Source organism: Dichomitus squalens, assembly GCF_000275845.1.
Source record: "Dichomitus squalens LYAD-421 SS1 unplaced genomic scaffold DICSQscaffold_13, whole genome shotgun sequence".
Lineage (NCBI taxonomy): Eukaryota > Fungi > Basidiomycota > Agaricomycetes > Polyporales > Polyporaceae > Dichomitus > Dichomitus squalens.
Genome location: NW_006766895.1, coordinates 525930 through 544286, shown reverse-complemented (window position 1 = coordinate 544286; position 18357 = coordinate 525930). Strand labels below are relative to the sequence as shown.

At 55.3% G+C, this 18357-nt stretch overlaps 6 protein-coding genes across 6 annotated transcripts; 5 read left to right on the top strand and 1 right to left on the bottom strand.

Moving 5' to 3' along the window:
- Positions 1 to 13: 13 nt before the first annotated feature.
- DICSQDRAFT_170044 (uncharacterized protein) lies at positions 14 to 574 on the top strand (the record flags this gene model as incomplete). The annotated part of the gene is made up of 1 exon (XM_007365662.1): positions 14 to 574. One exon carries the CDS (start codon positions 14 to 16, stop codon positions 572 to 574), a length of 561 nt encoding a protein of 186 aa, XP_007365724.1.
- A 1094-nt stretch (positions 575 to 1668) lies between these two features.
- DICSQDRAFT_170043 (uncharacterized protein) lies at positions 1669 to 2816 on the top strand (the record flags this gene model as incomplete). Its single annotated transcript, XM_007365661.1, has 3 exons — positions 1669 to 2480; positions 2532 to 2695; positions 2758 to 2816. 3 exons carry the CDS (start codon positions 1669 to 1671, stop codon positions 2814 to 2816), a joined length of 1035 nt encoding a protein of 344 aa, XP_007365723.1.
- A 113-nt stretch (positions 2817 to 2929) lies between these two features.
- DICSQDRAFT_60009 (calcium-dependent phosphotriesterase) lies at positions 2930 to 4381 on the bottom strand (the record flags this gene model as incomplete). The annotated part of the gene is made up of 5 exons (XM_007365660.1): positions 2930 to 3281; positions 3341 to 3400; positions 3460 to 3612; positions 3668 to 3903; positions 3980 to 4381. 5 exons carry the CDS (start codon positions 4379 to 4381, stop codon positions 2930 to 2932), a joined length of 1203 nt encoding a protein of 400 aa, XP_007365722.1.
- A 1326-nt stretch (positions 4382 to 5707) lies between these two features.
- On the top strand, positions 5708 to 7153 carry DICSQDRAFT_29247 (uncharacterized protein; the record flags this gene model as incomplete). Its single annotated transcript, XM_007365659.1, has 2 exons — positions 5708 to 6075; positions 6160 to 7153. Coding segments are annotated over 2 exons (1362 nt in total), but the record flags the coding sequence as incomplete, so codon positions are not given.
- A 1326-nt stretch (positions 7154 to 8479) lies between these two features.
- Positions 8480 to 15093, top strand: DICSQDRAFT_86233 (phospholipid-transporting ATPase 1). Its single transcript, XM_007365658.1, has 12 exons — positions 8480 to 8956; positions 9008 to 9059; positions 9712 to 9752; positions 9804 to 11004; positions 11067 to 12199; positions 12265 to 12294; positions 12360 to 12676; positions 12739 to 12972; positions 13024 to 13156; positions 13209 to 13491; positions 13547 to 13716; positions 13765 to 15093. The coding sequence occupies exons 1-12, from the start codon at positions 8587 to 8589 to the stop codon at positions 14670 to 14672; spliced, it is 4872 nt and encodes a 1623-aa protein (XP_007365720.1). The 5' UTR covers positions 8480 to 8586; the 3' UTR covers positions 14673 to 15093.
- A 569-nt stretch (positions 15094 to 15662) lies between these two features.
- On the top strand, positions 15663 to 18318 carry DICSQDRAFT_136505 (uncharacterized protein). The gene is made up of 19 exons (XM_007365657.1): positions 15663 to 15826; positions 15883 to 15894; positions 15965 to 16078; positions 16135 to 16152; positions 16208 to 16452; positions 16518 to 16636; positions 16695 to 16776; positions 16833 to 16976; positions 17030 to 17092; positions 17150 to 17196; positions 17254 to 17304; positions 17365 to 17376; positions 17430 to 17454; positions 17507 to 17520; positions 17577 to 17654; positions 17716 to 17796; positions 17867 to 17885; positions 17948 to 18051; positions 18106 to 18318. Exons 1-19 carry the CDS (start codon positions 15729 to 15731, stop codon positions 18130 to 18132), a joined length of 1353 nt encoding a protein of 450 aa, XP_007365719.1. The 5' UTR covers positions 15663 to 15728; the 3' UTR covers positions 18133 to 18318.
- The last annotated feature ends 39 nt before the right edge of the window (positions 18319 to 18357 follow it).

Below are 18357 nucleotides of genomic sequence, written 5' to 3'. Positions count from 1 at the left end.
GTTGGAAATTGATATGCTCGGGCCCGTCTTCCTTAATGGCTCAGTCCAGTCCATCTCCATCTCCAACGTAGTCTACAACCCTCCCCTCACAGGGAGCAACACCGGCATCTCCCGGCAGGACCTCGACAGCATACACTACTACAACCCGCCCAACGCGAAGGCGAGCCTCCCGTGGACGTTCAGTAACGAGGTGAAGCGCACCGAGACGACCACGTTCACCCAGTCGACCACGACCACGTACGGATTCTCTGTTAACGCCGAGGTTTCCGCCGAACTGTTCGGAGTTGGTGGTAAATTCGGAGATGGATATTCGTGGCAGAACACCAGTACGCAGGAGACGAGCACATCGACGTCGTTCGAGAAGAGCGTCGGCTGGGGGATTTCGGGCGAGCTCCAGCCGGGCGAGGGCATTACGGCGAGCTCGTTCTGCCAGCAGGGCGTGGGCCATGCGAACTACATCGCGACGGTCACGCTCCGGCTCCCGGACGGCACAGTGAGCACGTACCAGGAGCCTGGTCAGTTCAACACGGTCGTGTACACTGAGGCCGAGGTGACCGTCAAGCCGGACAACTAGCTTGGTGCGGCTGCTACCAGCTAGGTCGAGGTGAGGGCCTTCCTTACAACTCCACTTTGACCAGATACTGACTTTTGCCTCTTCAGTGCCTCTTCAGGCAATATGATCGACGTTTTGTATAGGATTGGTCTTGCGCTCCTGGCTCGACAGTGCACCACGCGGACGACCTATTAGTAGACTACAAGTAGTTAGCAAGCTGTGTACACATCGGCCCTACTACGTACTGCGGCAATGTATCTGCGAGTCGCTTATATGCATAGCCATGTCGGACTGCCCAGGATCCTGCGTCGACAGGTCCGCCTAGGATTTTACTTAAAGGAACGCCCATCAAGCGGTACACCTGGTCCTCGGAACGCGTGGTCTCGAGATTCGCAGCCCAAGCCGCGACGCATGCGCTGAGCTTTAACTTTGTGAGTCATGGGAAAGCAGAAAGATGAGCCTCGCCGTTTGATGTAGAAGCCTCAACGTCCTGTTGTGGGAGCCCGTGACTCGAAACAGTGTCTAGAGATATTTCTGCTGATGCCATGGAACCATTGAGCGGGACCGTGACGTGATCGCATCATCGCACATCTGTTTGGCAAGGCAGGGGTCAAAGTAATCAGGATGTATGAGCTCGTTTGGGTCCAGTGCGGCAATCTAGTGGCACCTGATGATGTTTGGACGCTGTGTCAGGATTTAGCATCAGAGGGGGAATTCCTGCGTTCTGCGACATCTTAGCAAGGTGCCACGTCTGATCTAGTCACGACTATAGGTCCATGTAGATGCAAAAGCGAGCTAGCTAGAGAATGCAGTTGAGTAGCACTCCCAGCCACAGTTGCCATACTCATACTCTCAACATCTCCGTCACTGCAGGACACAGTCACGGTGCTGTATATTCAGGAGAATGATGGTGGAACCGCGACCCACTGAGAAAGGCAGCAGAGGTACGAAAAGGATGTGCCGCAAGTCCCGGGCCGGGCTACGATCAGAAGCGCCCAAGGTTGTGCTTTTGCACAAGTTCGCCTTGTACTTCGCGAGACGAGCTGGTATATTCCCCTTTCCGCTCCTCTGACTCCCTCCGTGATTCGTCTTTACTAACATCTGCTCTGTGTTACATGGCGAAACGTTCCCAACAAACTCAGCACGAATCGAGCGATGACGAGGCGCCCGAGGCTGTATCCTTCGACTCCTCAAAGAAAACTGCGAAGGGCGAACAAAACGTCCTCAAAAAACACCATGCCGTGCTGAAACGAAAGAAAAAGGACAAGAACAGAGCGCATGACAGGGCTTTGAAGGAGCGCTCGGCTAGTATAAGGGGCAAGGGCAAGGAGACGGACCGTCCGGCCGCAAGTCGCAGGCAGTCAAGGCAGACTGAAGCGGAAGTGTCGGAGGACGAGGACAGCGACCTTGACGACCCAGAAGCTGGAAGTGACGGTGTTGGTGGCCGGAGCAAGGAGGAGCTGGAGGCCCGGATGGCTCGCGCGATGGCTGAGGCGGAGGACGAGTCCGAGGCCGAAGATGACGACGAGGAATCTGCGGGATCCGAGTCTGACGTGCAGATGGAGGGTGAAGGTTTCGATGAAGAGGTTCCATCCTTGGACGAGGAAATGAGCAGCGCAGGAGATGATAGCGAAGAGGAGGGCGAGAATGAAGAAGCTGGAGAGGGAGATGAGGATGAGGCTATGGGATCCGACGAAGGGGAAGATGAGGACGAGGACGAAGAAGACGATCTAAGCGAGGATCCCCCCTTAGCAAAATCGTCAGGGAAAGCGAATTACCTCCCCGAGCACCTGTTCAAAGTCGCACTGTCTAATGCGGGCAAGAAAATCGTCTTCGATGAAGACTGCTGCCTCACCACCCGCAAACAGTCCTCTCCATCTCGTAAACGGAAGCGGACGGAGCGCTCCTCAAGAGATATCTTGCTCGGGTGCGCGTTCATACAAGTTCGTTACTACGAAATGTACTGACATAGGCTTAGATCACGCACAATCCGCACACTACCGAAACCTACGACCGTTGCCTCTCCCTTCGCTGCTAAGGGCCTGGCACCCTCACGACGAGTGACCAAGTTCGTGAAGACCAGTCTGAACTTGAAGGGCGACGCTGCCAAGTCGAAATCGAAAGGCTGGAGTCGAAGGCCAGGTACTGTGATATCCATTGGACTCTTACTTGATAGTCCGTACTTAAGCATTCCCACTGTTTAGCTAACCTTGGCGTTATGAAGAGAAGTGGGCCCGCGGCCAACTTCGTCCGTGATTCATGATATACATTCAGGTGCGTTCGCAGGGATTGTGGAGTACAGAACGGGACCTCATGTCTTCTCTTACGCTAGCTCGTCATACATCATCCATTGATGTAGGTACAGCGTCGTAACGTTTATGGGTACGACACGTTGTTAAACTTCGCCGCGATGTTAGCGAAGTATACTGCAGTCTCTGCCAAGATGACCAGACGCCCATCCCCAGCAAAAATGAGATTTGCGGAGACCGTGCCGAGGAAAAACTTGCCGAGCAGGGTGCCTTCCGAATTCCAAACCTGTGGATACAATGTGCCTCGAATCTCTACCCACATGACTGGTGCGTTACTCGCCTGAGCTCCATCGCCACATCCGGCGTAGACATTTCCTGCACCATCAAGTTGTATTCCATCGGCGATACCGGTGTCCACGTATGCGAACACCCTGCGGTTAGCGAAGGCGTTTGTCCTCGGGTCCACATCGAAGGCGTAGCTGCGACGAGAGGTATCAGCGTGTATCCCGCGAATGGCTCTCGTCGCACTTGTGCTTACATTGTGGCAGGGGCGGTCTGGTTGTTGCCCAGGAAACCTCCGTTGAGTCCGGTATCAGTGCTATGTGGCTCATACTATCAACCTCTCAGGAGACATGCGAGGGGTGGTTGTACACGCACACGAAGGCGACGCTTCCATCCGGTGAGAATGCGACCCCGTTGCACCGGTCGAAGCCATCTGCAACCACCCGGACAGAACCTGTGTCGGGATCGAATCGATACACCTGGTTGGGCAACAACGGAAGCGGGCGGAAATGGTTCAGGAAACCATAGCTGAATGCCTGTTCAGTAAGATGAAATCTGCATCTGTGGATATAATGATACGTACGTCACGTCCGTGAAGAAGAATTTGCCCGTGCGCGGGTGTATCTTGATGTCGTTCAGTGAGTTGAATTGGCGACCGAAGAAGTTGTCGAGCAACACGGTCGTGTTGCTGGGGTCCCTTGGGTCGACTAACACCAGCGATGGTGGGATGGACCCTCGTCCGGAGTTGACGAACACGAGCCGCCCAAAGAAGGGCCCTGTCCCACCGTTGGTCATCTGCACGGCCTCCGGAAGGTCTATCTGCGATGTGTGTTCGATGGGCGCGTACGTAAATGGACAAGCATCACGTCACGACACCAAAGAAGAGAAGCCGTACTTTCGTGACGCTGACATTCACCGGCGCGACGCTCGAATCGGACGCTTCAATTGCTGCGGCGACCTCGCTCAGGCTGATCTTCGATACCTGGTTGTTATGGTTGACGTCGCTGAATCCTAGAGCACCGCCGTCTTGACTCGCAAAGAACACCTCGTCCGTCTCTGGGACCCATATAGGTGCTTCATGCGCGAATGCGAATCCGGGGTTCGCTGCGATGGCGCGGATAGTCGCGTTGGGTCCGAGGATTTGTAGGAACTCTGAGTCAAAGACTTGGAAGAAGGGCGCAGTCGTGTTTGTCGGGTTGAAAAACTCGGTGACCGATGATTCCCGAAAACTGCCGTTAATTCCGAGGACGTTGAAGGTGAGAGGATCGACGAGCTGTGATGGAGAGGAGAGGACCATGGTGCCGCAGCAGCGATGAGCGGCGATGGGAGGACCGTGAGCATCACCACGACGATCGTTTCGAGAAGTGACCACTGGATGTACTCACCACAGCCTGTGGTGGGAGGGTCTCCCTCGTTAGCCTGGGCGTCGCGGGTATCGTTGCGTACGCCCACGCAGCGAACGCGACAACGATAGAAGTGATGCCTGAGAGCGCGACCATTTTCCAACGTTGCAGCCTGGGCGTGGCATGGCTGCGATCGCTCTGTGCGGTTTTATGCATGCGACGCTCTGCAGAAGATTGCCGTCATCGTACCGCCTAAGTGACTTGTCAATGAGAACGCAAGACCCACGCCGCCGGGGGTTTTTGGATCCCATGACGCTAGGTTCCGAGCAGCTTTGGTACGTGCTCGCGCGTGCTATAGACAGAATTATCCACTGAATGGTGATGTGTGACGATGCGTTGCGTCAAGTGCCAGATAGATTGTCGCAAGCGCAGGCCGGGATGCATATCATAGTCCCGGCAGAAGGCTTCTGCCATAAGCGGTACAAACCTTGCTCGGAACTACAGCACTTGACTATTCCGGTAGCGGGCGTCGAGAAGCGCCTTTCGACGCTAACGGATGGTGGCAGAGATGTCAAGAGACGATGTCGGCGTCTCGATCATGATCTCACCGTCGCGCTGCCCTCCTTCTCGACCGTCGGTGGCGTTGAGCTGCCGCTGTGAGCGCCCCCGACAGGTTTTCATTACACGCAACATCTAATTCGGGGCAGGACAAGGCAGCGTCTACATCTGGCAGGCGCATGTCCCGGACATGTGAACTCGGTGAGAATTACTTCTCGGTGATCGACGGACCGCCGGGAGGAGAGACAATAAGCTCGATCGGCTGTAGTCTCGATGCGATCTACACCCCCTGTGGTTTCTTTTGTTCTGTCAACGCAGGGTATGCACATCCATCAACATCGCGCGTTCCCAGACAAAAGAGCGTTGACGCGCGGTAGTCCGACGAGGATCATCCATAAAGGCGCGACGAGTCGGTGCGCCCTGGCGATGATCCTGGATATCCCATCAACCGACACCGACACCGTCGATACCGTCATTCTATACGACAGGGCTGTGTATACAAGTCCTCCGCAACAGAACATTCGAGGATGAGTCTGTCATTTACCACCACTGCAACAGCTGTCGCGTCGCAACGTCTCCTTGCCACCCCGAAGCGACACGATGGAGATCTCATTCTTAAACAGCTCACACTCCGCTTGGATCCCTCGCACAAAGCTCAATCTCGAGTTCTCTCTGCAAGGAATGGGCCTTCAGCCATGGCTCTTACAGTAACCCATCGGGCACCGATCGCCAGTCTCCCCGTGGAGCTCCTCTCGTACATCTTCCTTCTCGGAGCACACACCCCAGACCCGGAACATCACGAAGAAGGATACAGTACGGACGAACTCACTCGAGATGGTATCTCACCTTGTATGTCCTCCTCTTCCACAAGTCCGGAAGTGTTCGCGTCAGTCAACAAGCACTGGCGCGTGGTCGCACTCGGAACTCCCCACCTCTGGACGAGGATCGTCGTGACAATTGGAGATACCATGAATGATCGTGGTGGCCCGATTTTCGCGAACGCTTCGAGATATCTGGCAAGATCGGCCAAGTGCCTTCTTGACATCTTCATCGACGCACGCGACCCGGACTGGGACTTCTCCGAAGTAGAGTGAGTGCGCGTCGGCTCAACCTGGCATCGTAATTCCGTTACTGAACGGACAACCGCGCACAGTTCCTTCGGAACTGTGGTCAGCCCCTACAATGACGAGTTGTACGACTACCAGCACCCTTTCCGAGTGGAGCACATGCATCATGTGCTGAACATCCTCCTTCCCCATGTCCGCCGCTTCCGCTCCCTCGCCATCCTCACGGACCGTTGGGCACCCATGCAAACGGCTCTTGACTGCATCGGTATGGAATTACCCCAGCTTGTCTCTGCTCCACGTCCGTTACCTCTGAGTCTTCCATCCCTCGAGAGTCTCGTTCTCATGCGCTGCAACGAGTTCGTTCCTTATCTTGCCGAGTTCAGCCCCACCGACAGGAAGGATCCCAACTATCTGCCCTTCAGTGCGCTCCTACGCGCTAACGAGCGCGCGCAGACGGACGAACCCGTTCTTCCGCGTCTCAAGAAACTCATCCTGTCAGGGGTCCATACGAACTGGGCCGAGCTTCCTCGCCTCCTACCTGCGCAGCTAACCGCTCGGGCTCCAGGGCTGGAGACGTTGCAACTGTCCTACCACTGCAACGAGGTGCGACCAACCGAGCGGGATTTCAAAGCGCTGCTCGAACGCTGCCCTCGCCTCAAGGAGCTCACCGTGCGCGTCTCAGGTCCCAGCCTGTCCCCCGGCGACATGTCTACAAGCTGCAGCTCCTCCTACGTCGAGGAGCCCCTCCCTCTACCTTGCCTAGAGTCCATCGAGCTGGGATACGACGACGCGTATGCCGCCGCGACCATCCTCGACACGCTCAACGCGCCTGCGCTGCGCCATCTCGCCCTTGAGGAGTCGTCCTCTCCGGCCCTCGAAGAGCGCCTGGACGCCGAGCCGCTCCTGACCGCATGTACAGTCCCGACGGCACAGGCGAGCGTCGCTGCGGACAAGTCACCCTTCCCTGCTCTGGAGAGCCTCGCGCTCACTAAGGTCCACGCGTCGGCAGAGGCGTTCGCGGCGCTGTACAAGGCGCTGCCGAGCCTGCGCGAGCTGACGGTGTCTCAGATGTTCTTGCTCGGGGGAGAGGCGCTCCGTCCAGATGTCACGGTCGCCTTCAAGCCGCCCATCTTGCCGCCTGGACGCGTCGTAGAGGTCATCGAGGCTGCTGGAGAGCATATTGCGGATAGGCTGGAGGTGCGGCAGCCTCGCGAGGGCGCGAGAACGGCGCAGCACGGCCCTGGTGGAAGCGGTGCTTCGCATGCGCTGTACTGACCGCCCACTGGATGTTTCACCGACCACGGCGACGAGTCTGCGACCACGAGCGCTGATGCTTCATCACGTCTCGTTGATCAACCCACCACATTCGCTTCCGTTCGACGCTCTCCACGTTGCAATCCCCTTTTCGACTTCGACTTCAAAAGCTGCGCATGCTCTGCGCATTGCTCACACTCCTTTACTTCCACCTATATTTATTGCATTCGTTTCTTCTGCTGATGACTGTTTTTACCAGCTTCGACCCAAGTCCTAGCTGACGCTGTAGCCTTACATTTGATACCAGATTACCTCTAGACACGTTGTAGCACATACTCCATGTTCGAACACCCAGCCTGCAGTGACCCAACGCATCTTGTACACAACCATCGCGCTTCGGAATAAATTATTGAATCAAGACTCGCTCTGGCTACCTTTCTGACGGCTTCATAGAGCATGAGATCGAGGCTACTACGTCATGCATTTCCTCGGAGCTTTACTTCAAAGCTTCTGCCCCACAATATGTACTGTAACCTTCAGTGATAGAATGTGGCAAACGTCACATGTGCCGCGTCTTTCGCACGCTCTCTGTGGAAGCAGTGCGCAACAAGGGTCTGGTTGAGACATGATATCTGCAACATGTCGCACAGCTCACATCTTGAGACACTGTTCGTTCTGCTGGTAAACGTCAGGGTGCACGGTTGTGGAGGGTGATTCATGAGGCTCGTCTTGTGGCACTCCCTTTCCCTGCTGCCAGATGGAAATAAGTATGCCTTACAATCATCCATCAAATGTCAAGAAGTGCGAAGCTTCCGAGCGCAGACTGAGAGGCGGACGAGAAAGGCACGCCTAGAAACAGATGCGCATGCGCCGCGGTCAGATGAATTCTGTCAAGACTCGGCCCGGGACTTCTGCCACCTTTTGCAAGTAGGATCGACACGAATGGTTGTTGCACGAGTCAATGGCCAAACTCCCCTTCGAGTCGATAGTAAGTATAGACGACCGTCTGTACGATGTTCAGGGCATAAGTACTCACATGAAATGAGAATTGACATGAGAGTGTGGAATAAGGACCGGCGGCGTAAGCCGAAGGGACAAGAGCGGAGTCTCGGGGTCCTTGTTACGGATGGGCGCGCTTGGCTGCGCCAGCATCTCGCTCACCGCCACGGCTGAGTAGGTCAAGCTTTTACTCTTCTCCAGCATCTCTACATTTCTCCTGGCTGTCTTCTCGCGACTCTCGAGCTGGCTCTGGGTCTCCGCGCATTGCGCTACAACAACACATGTCTTTGTTTCGCCGCAACGCGCACCCCAACGACGAGCTAGACACCGACGACGAGATTAACGATGGTATCGACCCCGAGCTCCGTCTCCGCACGGTGCGCACCGCAGCTTCGACCATCGCAGAGTCGATTCGCCAGGAGCAGAGGGCGGAGAGGAGGAAGTCGACGAGAAGGAAGGGCTCTAGGTTCTTCCGGAGGGGGACAGAGAAACGGAGGCAGGAAACGGCAGACTCGGACAGTCCTGCAACCCAGCCCAACATTCATGGCCGGCGACGGAATGTCTACGTCAACGTGCCCCTACCCCCCGACGAGAAGGACAACCATGGAGAGCCCATCATAAGGTATGCGCGAAATAAAGTTCGAACAAGCAGTGCGTGTCTTCGTATGTCTCCTTTGTTTGCGTGCTATAACACCTCCATAGAGTATACAATCGTTACATTCATACCTCGAAACCTCTACGAGCAGTTCCGTCGGTGAGTACCCTGTTCCTGGCTTGGCACAGGCCGTAGCGCCCGGCGAGTGCGGTGTTGCGTCCACCAAAATGCGCTTACGCTTCCATGTATTGGCACCCGGCTTCGTCCATCTTCGCCAGCATAGTGGAAGTACGTACCCCTCTGGTTCTTACTTCTACTATTTTTGCGAAGCCATTTGATCAACTGTTCTTTCGTTTCTCCGGAGAGGCCGTGGAGGTATCGACAACGAGATCTATGTGCTGCTCTCCACTCACATTCTCCTGCGCGCATGCTGCGCACTAGTCGCACTTGAATCCTTCCGTTGTGCTCTCGTGTTCAGGAAAGCGCGCTGTGCGTTGCAGAATAGTCAAGAGTGCCCGAAGTCACCGGTCTCACGTTCGGCGAAGATCAGCGTCGAGAAGGTAACCTCTGACAGTCCGCGCAATTATAGTACACCCGTTTCCACTCCCAAACATGCCCAAGGGGCGCGCGACCATGAGGGCTGGTGCGCACCCCACGTAGAAGGAGCGGTCTCACGTCCCACTGCGACTTGATTTCCGTTCGGAGAGATGCTTCGATTTGTTCGGTTCCTGGAAAGAGCGTGAACCATTGTCTTACGTCTTGCCGATCCCCAAATACCGACCTTACTAACTGAACGACCGTGATTGTGCAGCGTTGCGAACCTATACTTTCTTGCGCTCGTCGTCGTTCAAGGTAGGTAGTAATGCTCCGCGCCGACTGCACTGCTTCTGACACCCCCAACAGTATTTTCAATATTCGGCGCGCCCTCGCCGCAGACCTCCGCGCTCCCGCTCATCTTCATTCTCACGGTGACTGCGATTAAAGACGGCATCGAAGACTACCGGAGAGCACTCCTCGATGATGAGGTCAACAATTCGGCCGCGACGAAGCTCGGAAATTGGCGGAACGTCAACCAGCCGACGGACCCGCGCAACTGGTTCGAGAAGATGCTTGGCCTTAACCCGCCTGGGAAGGTGACGCGCGGCGTACGGCGGTTGCGGGAGAAAGAGGCCGGCGAGGGCAAACAAATCGTGCTGAGCAAGGCCGGCGATGGGCGCGCGAGCGTCAGCACGCTTAATGTCAACGACGGCAACTCGGAGATGGGCTACTATGGCGCTGGGAGGAAGCTCGAGGACATTCAAAGTGTTGACTCGCACAGCTACCCGCCGCCGCAGGAGGCCAGGGGCACGGTGATGTCGTGGGGAGCGGGGTCGGCGTCTGGCTCATTGACGGCATACCAGCAGTCTATCCGCGAGCGTCCGTCTGTCGGAGTCATCGACTATAACAGGCGAACGAGTGGGCTTGCACGGTGGGAGCGGACGCTCTGGAAGAAGCTAGAGGTCGGCGACATCGTGCTGCTGCGCGAGAACGAGCAGGTACCGGCGGATATCGTCGTGTTGTCCACGTCAGACCCCGATAACATGTGCTACCTGGAGACAAAGAACCTGGACGGCGAGACGAACTTGAAGCCGCGCAAGTCCGTACGCGCCACCTCGTCGATCACTTCGGAAGAGGACATCGAGCGCGTCTCGTTTGTACTGGACTCTGAGCCGCCCCATGCCAATCTGTACCTCTACCATGGTGTCCTTCGATACACGGACCCGTCGTCCGGCGAGCAGAAGCAGGAGTCTGTTACGATCAACGAGCTCCTTCTCCGTGGATGCACAATCCGGAACACTGCGTGGATCATCGGGCTGGTTGTCTTTACTGGGGCGGACTCGAAGATCATGTTGAACGGCGGCGACACCCCCTCGAAGCGTTCGAAGATCGAGAAGGAGACGAATTTCAATGTCATCGTCAACTTCGTCCTCCTCATGCTCATGTGTATCGCTTCCGGCATCTTGAACGGCTATTTCGATAGCAAGGGGGACACGAGTGCGAAGTTCTTTGAAGTGGACTCGGAACCTTCGAGTTCATATGTGCTCAACGCTGTCGTCACCTTCGTGTACGTGATCTCATACTTGGATTCTTCCACGTTCATATCACTTGAGCTGATGCCCCTTGTAGTTCTTGCCTCATCGCGTTCCAGAACATCGTCCCGATTTCGCTGTACATCTCCATCGAGATTGTCAAGACGATTCAGGCGTTCTTCATCTCGCAGGACGTGGACATGTACTACAAGCCTTTCGATGCCGCCTGCACTCCCAAGACTTGGAACATCTCGGATGACCTCGGACAGATCGAGTACATATTCTCGGACAAGACGGGCACGCTCACGCAAAACGTCATGGAGTTCCAAAAATGCTCGGTTAACGGCATCGCTTACGGCGAAGGGGTCACGGAGGCGCAGCGCGGGGCCGCGAAGCGCGAGGGCAAGGTGGACGCCATGGACCCGCAAGAGGAGGATATACACCTTCAGGTCCTCAAGCAGCGCATGATCGAGAAGATGTCGCAGACTTTCAAGAATCGCTACGCCCAGCCCGACCACCTCACCCTCATCTCGCCCAGGCTTGCGGACGACCTTGCAGACCGCAGCTCGCCGCAGCGCCAGCACCTCATCGAATTCTTCCGCGCGCTGGCTGTCTGCCACAGCGTCCTCTCTGAGCGTTCTGACAGCGCGCACCCGTTCCACCTCGAATACAAGGCCGAATCTCCGGACGAAGCCGCCCTTGTCGCCGCTGCACGTGACGTTGGGTTCCCCTTCGTGCACAAGGCCAAGGACGCGATCGACATCGAGGTCATGGGCCAACCGGAGCGCTATATTCCTCTCCAACTACTCGAGTTCAACTCAACGCGGAAGCGGATGAGCGTCATCGTGCGCAACCCCCAAGGCCAGATCGTCTTGTATTGCAAGGGCGCGGACAGCGTCATCTATCAGCGCCTTGCGGCGGACCACGACCCGGAACTGAAGGCCGCGACGGCCCGTGACATGGAGGCGTTCGCCAACGGGGGTCTTCGGACGCTGTGTATTGCGTCGAGGGTGATGTCTGAGCAGGAGTATATGGATTGGGTGCGTGTGTACGAGGCGGCGACCAACTCGATCACCGATCGAGATGAGGAGATTGACAAGGCGAACGAACTGGTCGAGCATTCGCTGAGGATCCTCGGGGCGACGGCGTTGGAGGACAAGCTGCAGGAGGGCGTACCGGAGGCTATTGAGACGCTCCATCAGGCGGGTATAAAGCTCTGGATCTTGACAGGTATGTCAGGGCGAAAGTCATCGGGTTGGCATTATGCTGATTTTTGTTCTTCTTGCGCCCATTAGGCGACAAAGTGCAGACGGCCATTGAGATCGGTGAGTTCTGAATGGTGTCCGGGTCAACGTCCACCTGCTGAGGTGCTGATTGTGTCGTTCAATAGGTTTCAGCTGTAACCTGCTCAAGAGCGACATGGAGATCATGATCTTGTCTGCGGAGACTTCGGAGGCTGCACGGCTGCAGATCGAAGGCGGTTTGAACAAGATTGCCTCTGTGTTGGGCCCGCCGTCGTTGAGCCTGAACCGACGCGGATTCGTCCCCGGTGCTCAGGCCGCTTTCGCGGTTGTCATCGACGGTGACACCTTGCGTCATGCGCTCAGCCCCGAGCTTAAGCAACTCTTCCTCACGCTGTCGACCCAATGTGAAACTGTCGTCTGCTGTCGTGTGTCCCCCGCGCAGAAGGCGATGGTTGTCAACCTGGTGCGTTATGAGAAATCCCTGGTGCCTGTCCGTGAACATTGTTTAACTCGGAGTCTTTCTAGGTGAAAGAGGGTCGGAATGCCATGACGCTGTCGATTGGCGACGGTGCGAACGACGTTGCGATGATTCAGGAGGCGAATATCGGCTGTGGTCTCCTTGGGCACGAGGGTTCGCAGGCTGCTATGTCCGCTGACTATGCGTTCGGTCAATTCCGGTTCCTGACGAAGCTGCTGCTTGTTCACGGCCGTTGGTCATACCAGCGCGTTGCAGACATGCATGCTAACTTCTTCTACAAGGTAAGCGCCTCTGAAGATTAGCAGCGAGACTTCGTGCTGAAGACTATGCAGAACGTTATCTGGACCTTCGCGATGTTCTGGTTCATGATCTTCAATAGTTTCGACGCGACGTACCTTTACCAGTATACATTCATACTGCTCTATAATCTGGTGTTCACGTCGTTGCCAGTCATAGCCCTCGGAGGTAAGACGGCCGTTCGTTTTTACTCCTCTCCCTGGCTGATTTCTGGTTTCAGCATTCGATCAGGATCTCAACGCCAAGGCTGCGCTCGCATTCCCTCAACTGTACATCCGGGGTATCCGGGGTCTCGAGTACACTCGACTCAAGTTCTGGATGTACATGCTGGATGGTCTCTATCAGTCCGCTGTCGTATTCTTCATCCCGTACTTCACCTGGACTCTTGGCCTCGCCATCTCATGGAACGGGAAGACGATTGAGTCGCTTGCCGACTTCGGCACTACGGTCTCCGTGGCTGCTATCATATGCGCTAACACCTATGTGGGGATGAATACTCACTAGTCAGTTTTTCTCTTGCGCTCTCTGCTCAAGTGTGCTGAAGCTTCCCATGTCTAGCTGGACCGTCATAACATGGGTCATCGTCGTTGGTTCTTCCGTAGTGATGTTGGCCTGGATCGCTATCTACTCTTTGTTCGAGAGTATCGACTTCATAGATGAGGTCGTGATCCTGTTCGGCGAGCTTACTTTCTGGACCGCTGTCCTCGTTTCCGTCGTCATCGCCCTCGGTGAGTATGCCATATCGTGGATTGTGCCCAGCGCTCATGCACTTGCAGGCCCTCGCTTCTTGGTCAAATTCTTCAAGAGCACGTATTGGCCTCTCGACAAGGATATCGTGCGCGAGATGTGGGTACTCGGTGATCTGAAGGATCGTCTGGGTATCCAGCACAGGCGCAATCGCAAGAAGCAAGCCAAACTCGAGCAGACGCCTATGTTCCACCAGCCTCATATTCGGTCCGAGTCGGAGATCAGCCAGCCGGACGACGAATATGGAACTCCCTTGACGTACACACCGCCTACTTCGCGCACACCCATGTCTGATGGTTCTCCTCGTCCTACCGCTCCCCTCATGGCTGGGGAGTCTCCTCGACCCGAGAGGATAGCACCAGACTTACACGAGTCGAAACGATCCCCGATAGCTTCACCGACTCCGTCCGCCCGGGCACAATATAATGCCAGCCCATCCCTCCAGAGACTCTCCTACTACTCCGCTTCCAACATTCCCCCGCCCTCTCCGCTACCAGAATCGAACCGATACCACTATACCCGAAGCCAATACGGTGGCACCGAGCCTCCTATGTCAGCGGTGTCCCACTCCAGCGTCTCCTACAACCAACCTCCAACCTCCCCCACATACTTATCACCACCACCTTCTGCGTCTTTGCAAGTCCCTGGGCAGCGCTCACCGCGTGCAACATCGCATGCGGAGCAGTACGAAATGCGCGTACGGTCGCCACCACAAGAACAGTGGGCCGCCCATCCCGGCGATCCACCTCCCTCCGCGTACGCCATTCATACTCCGATGGCAACGGAGGACTCGTTCGTGACTGCACATGACGACCCCGGCGTAGACGATGCCTACGCCTACGATGCGTACACCCCTACCGGCGTTGAACCCTCACACCAGCAAGAGGAGTCATGGCGGAGTAGTACGTACTCGTACTCGGGCCCCCATGCGCTATAGGTAGAGCCTGAGAAGGTGTGTAGGGTCAGTCTTCGTCGTATTCAGCGGCTGTTGCTGCCCGTTGTGTGATATTAGTCCACGTGTTGCTACCACTAGCCCTCCCGGATCCACCCATGCCATTTAGCTCTGAGGCGACGTGCGTCGTATAGGGTTCACGATGCGTTTGCGTTTGCGTATATGACTGCTGGATTCTTTTATTGTTCATCTTCGCTTTATTTATGAATGCTTGTATTGCTGCTTTCGATTCGATCTTTCGCCCACTGTTGTTACAGCCCGCCATTCATTCGCTATCCATTTTCTGGGGTGGAGGCCACATTCCTTGGAACATTTACAAGTAGAACATCATTAACGTGATTTATATGCATAATGACATCAGTAGCATTGTCCACAGTGTCTTATTAGGAGAGTGCCTATGCTGAATGGAGAAGAGGGGCAAATTCTGGTGAGAGTTTCCGGGCCTTTGCATAGGAAGCTATCCTACATGTGATTATAGATATAATGCACGGTTCATCGCACCAAGCGAACGGAGACCATTGAGCGCCTAGAGGTCAAACCAGGACCGCCACTTACGCGCCTTGTATCTCCACCGCGTCAATGTTGGTAGGCCATAAGGAACATACGCCTCCGGCTCTGAACATGAGCAAGCTTCTCACCAGAATCTATTCCTCCGTAACGGAATAGTAAGTCCTACTGCCTTCATAAATATTGAAGGAAGCCCACGTGTCCGATTCTATCCATACTTGGTTCCGTTAGCTGGACAGCCTTGCGGTCTCGAGACGCGAGCCAATGTCGGGGCGAGTCACCGCCCAGGAACCCACTCCGGCGCCGGATACTTCGGCATTGAGTTCTGACGTCTCCATATCTGCCCAGTGCCAAGGAGTCGACGTTACTCACACACCCGCTGTTTCTGCGGTAGCGCCGCATGCCGCCTTATAAGCTTCCTGCCATCTTTTGCCTCGGCACTGCATACCATATCCTCTCTCGTCCGCTCCACGTCTCCGTGTCGCTCCGCAGCATATTATCCTAAAGACGTAAACCGAAGCCACCCCAGTCAAGATGATGTGGGATTTCAGTGGAAGTGCAGCTAACGGGCAGAGCTCCCTTCCCTACCCAGTCCATCAACAGAGGTCGCGCGGGTTGTCCCCAGCGCCCCCGTAGGTGTTCTCTGCATTCTGACGGCCCCTCTTCGGCTGACCGCTGTCTTATATAGGTTCCCTTCTGCGTGAGTCTACCCCCCTACGCGCAACTTGCCATCAGCTTGTACTTATGTGCGCACCGTATTTCTGGGTTAGCCCAAGTGGCTACGGCTTCCCTTCATCCGCGCCTGCACCGGCGCCTTTCATGCCAATTGGTTCTGCTGTGTCTGACACCGCCGCAAGCTATGCCGGAACCTTCGGTTCTGTAACGTATGTTCCGTGGCCTCACTTTCTCTATATTGCGCTGATATTTTCTCAACGGATAGGCGTTCCAACGACCCGGGGTACGTGCATAATCTGCGTTCCATACACGCCGTATAGTAATGTTGGGTCATCCAGGCCCTGGGTTGTCCCAAATGGTCCCGCTCCAGTGCCGCGCGAGCCAGTGAGCATGCCGCGCGGGCCTGGGTATGGCTCATCCGGCTATACAGTTCACACCCACTATAGCAGCCATCGGCACCACTCGCATTCGCATAGTCATAGCCACAGCCAACCTGCCAGACCCGCCGTCGTTGTGCATCACAGTAGTAGTCCCGCAGCCGTCGTGGTGCATCAGAGCTCCAAGCCTCAGAAGACGTCTAGCAGTAAGCCGTGAGATCTCTCGATCATGCGGGTGCAGTAGTTGATTGAGCGGATTTGGTTGCCACAGAACCGCATCGACCACATGCAGATCCTGTCCAGCATCTGCTGCCGATGTCGTCCTCGGGGCCAGGGAGAGAGCACACCTTCCAATACTCGAAGTGTACGGGGAAGAGGAAGGCGCTCTGTGTACGGCTCTAGACAATGATTCCCAGGAGACAAGGTGACTGACTTAGGAGTCTTCTAGATTGGCATCAACTACGCGGGCCTACCTAACGAGCTACATGGCTGTGTGAATGACGCGCGGAACGTGGAGCGTTTCCTTCTTCGTTCGTCCTTGAGCGTCCTCCGGTCGACACGTCTCCTCCTAATAGTGGCTTCACAGGTCATGGTTACAAGCCTGACGACATCGTCATGCTGACGGACGATGCCACGGACCCTCGCCGGCGTCCGACAAAGTTGAACATACTCGATGCAATGCATTGGCTCGTCACGGGCGCGCATCCTCACGATTCTCTCTTCTTCCACTGTAGGTTTCTTCTCCGAGCATGCCGTCTCATACACGTCTCATCTTGGAGCTAGACTCAGGACATGGTGGTCAAGTGAAGGACAAAGACGGTGATGAAGTCGACGGCTACGATGAAAGTCAGTAACGTCTGCTTGTCCATGTGGCCAGCTTATCTCACCCAGCAACGCGACCAGTCATCTTCCCTCTAGACTTCAAGAAAGCAGGATACATTTCCGATGATGTACGCCCGCCATCCCATCGTGACTGTTATTGCGTCTTCTGACGCTTATCTTGACAGTTGATGCATACCATTATGGTGAAGAAACTGCCGCCTGGATGCCGATTGACGGTGAGCCTGGCGCATAATGTCTTGACGTAAGTTCCGACGCTGATGTTCCATGACCAACAGGCGCTTTTTGACGTATGTAGGATGACCTTGCCCTTGGCGTTCCGATGCTTACCTTTTACCTGCAGTCATGCCACTCCGGATCTGTGCTTGGTGAGTGCATTTGTGGTTTGCCAGGACACATGAAACTCAAGCGATGCAACAGATCTTCCTTACTTGGTACGCTCTCCTCACACAGGAGGATTTCTTCGGATCTCATGCACATGCGCGCGCAGTACTCGTCCGACGGGCGCGTGAAGGGAAGTCAAGTGACCAAGAGGTGGTTCGACGCAAAGTCCACTCCGGCTGACGTCGTATGTGTCTACATCGACAGTACCCTCGCTATTGTGAGTGTGTTAATGATAGCGCGCGCAGATCACATGGAGCGGATGCAAGGACTCGCAAACCAGCGCGGACACTTGGGAGGCAGGTGTCGCTACGGGTGCCATGAGCTATGTGTGTTTTTCTGGCCTTATGATCCTTGTCGATGAATCATCTGACAATGAACTTCTACGATGTCATGCAGGCGTTCATGGCTTCGTTGAGTAAGTCGTCGCTTCTCGGTGCTCTTCCAGCTTTGATTGACAGTCACGGCCTGTACGCTCAGAGCAAAACCCGAGCCAGACATACCAGGAGCTGTTGCGCTCTGTCCGGACTATCCTGAAGAAGAATTACAGCCAGAAGCCTCAGCTATCCAGCTCCCATCGCATTGTACGTCAACGGTCAATGTGCTCATTTTCGTTGCCTTAACACGCAATCCACTAGGACACGACCTTGAAGTTTATCTTCTGAAGCAACTATTATATTGACGAATCTTCGTTCGTCGGCTTCTGAACTGCGATTATTGATGTCCTCTATGTATCTTGTAACGACATCTCAGATTTTGTTGTGTGTAGCCTTGTCCTCCGTTACCATATGTCGAACTTGTTGAATACTATGTTAAGCCGCCTAATTACGCGACCCCAATCGATGTAGCTTCCTAGTGAACAGATGGGTTGGGTGGAAAGCAAGATATGA

Coding starts and splice junctions, on each gene's coding strand:
- DICSQDRAFT_136505 (XM_007365657.1), top strand. CDS start 15,729: ATGATGTGGGATTTCAGTGGAAGTGCAGCTAACGGGCAGAGCTCCCTT. Junction 16,977..17,029: donor CGATTCTCTCTTCTTCCACT/GTAGGTTTCTTC, acceptor TCTTGGAGCTAG/ACTCAGGACATGGTGGTCAA. Junction 17,093..17,149: donor AGTCGACGGCTACGATGAAA/GTCAGTAACGTC, acceptor CAACGCGACCAG/TCATCTTCCCTCTAGACTTC.
- DICSQDRAFT_86233 (XM_007365658.1), top strand. CDS start 8,587: ATGTCTTTGTTTCGCCGCAACGCGCACCCCAACGACGAGCTAGACACC. Junction 12,295..12,359: donor GCAGACGGCCATTGAGATCG/GTGAGTTCTGAA, acceptor GTCGTTCAATAG/GTTTCAGCTGTAACCTGCTC. Junction 13,157..13,208: donor GCCAGTCATAGCCCTCGGAG/GTAAGACGGCCG, acceptor TTCTGGTTTCAG/CATTCGATCAGGATCTCAAC.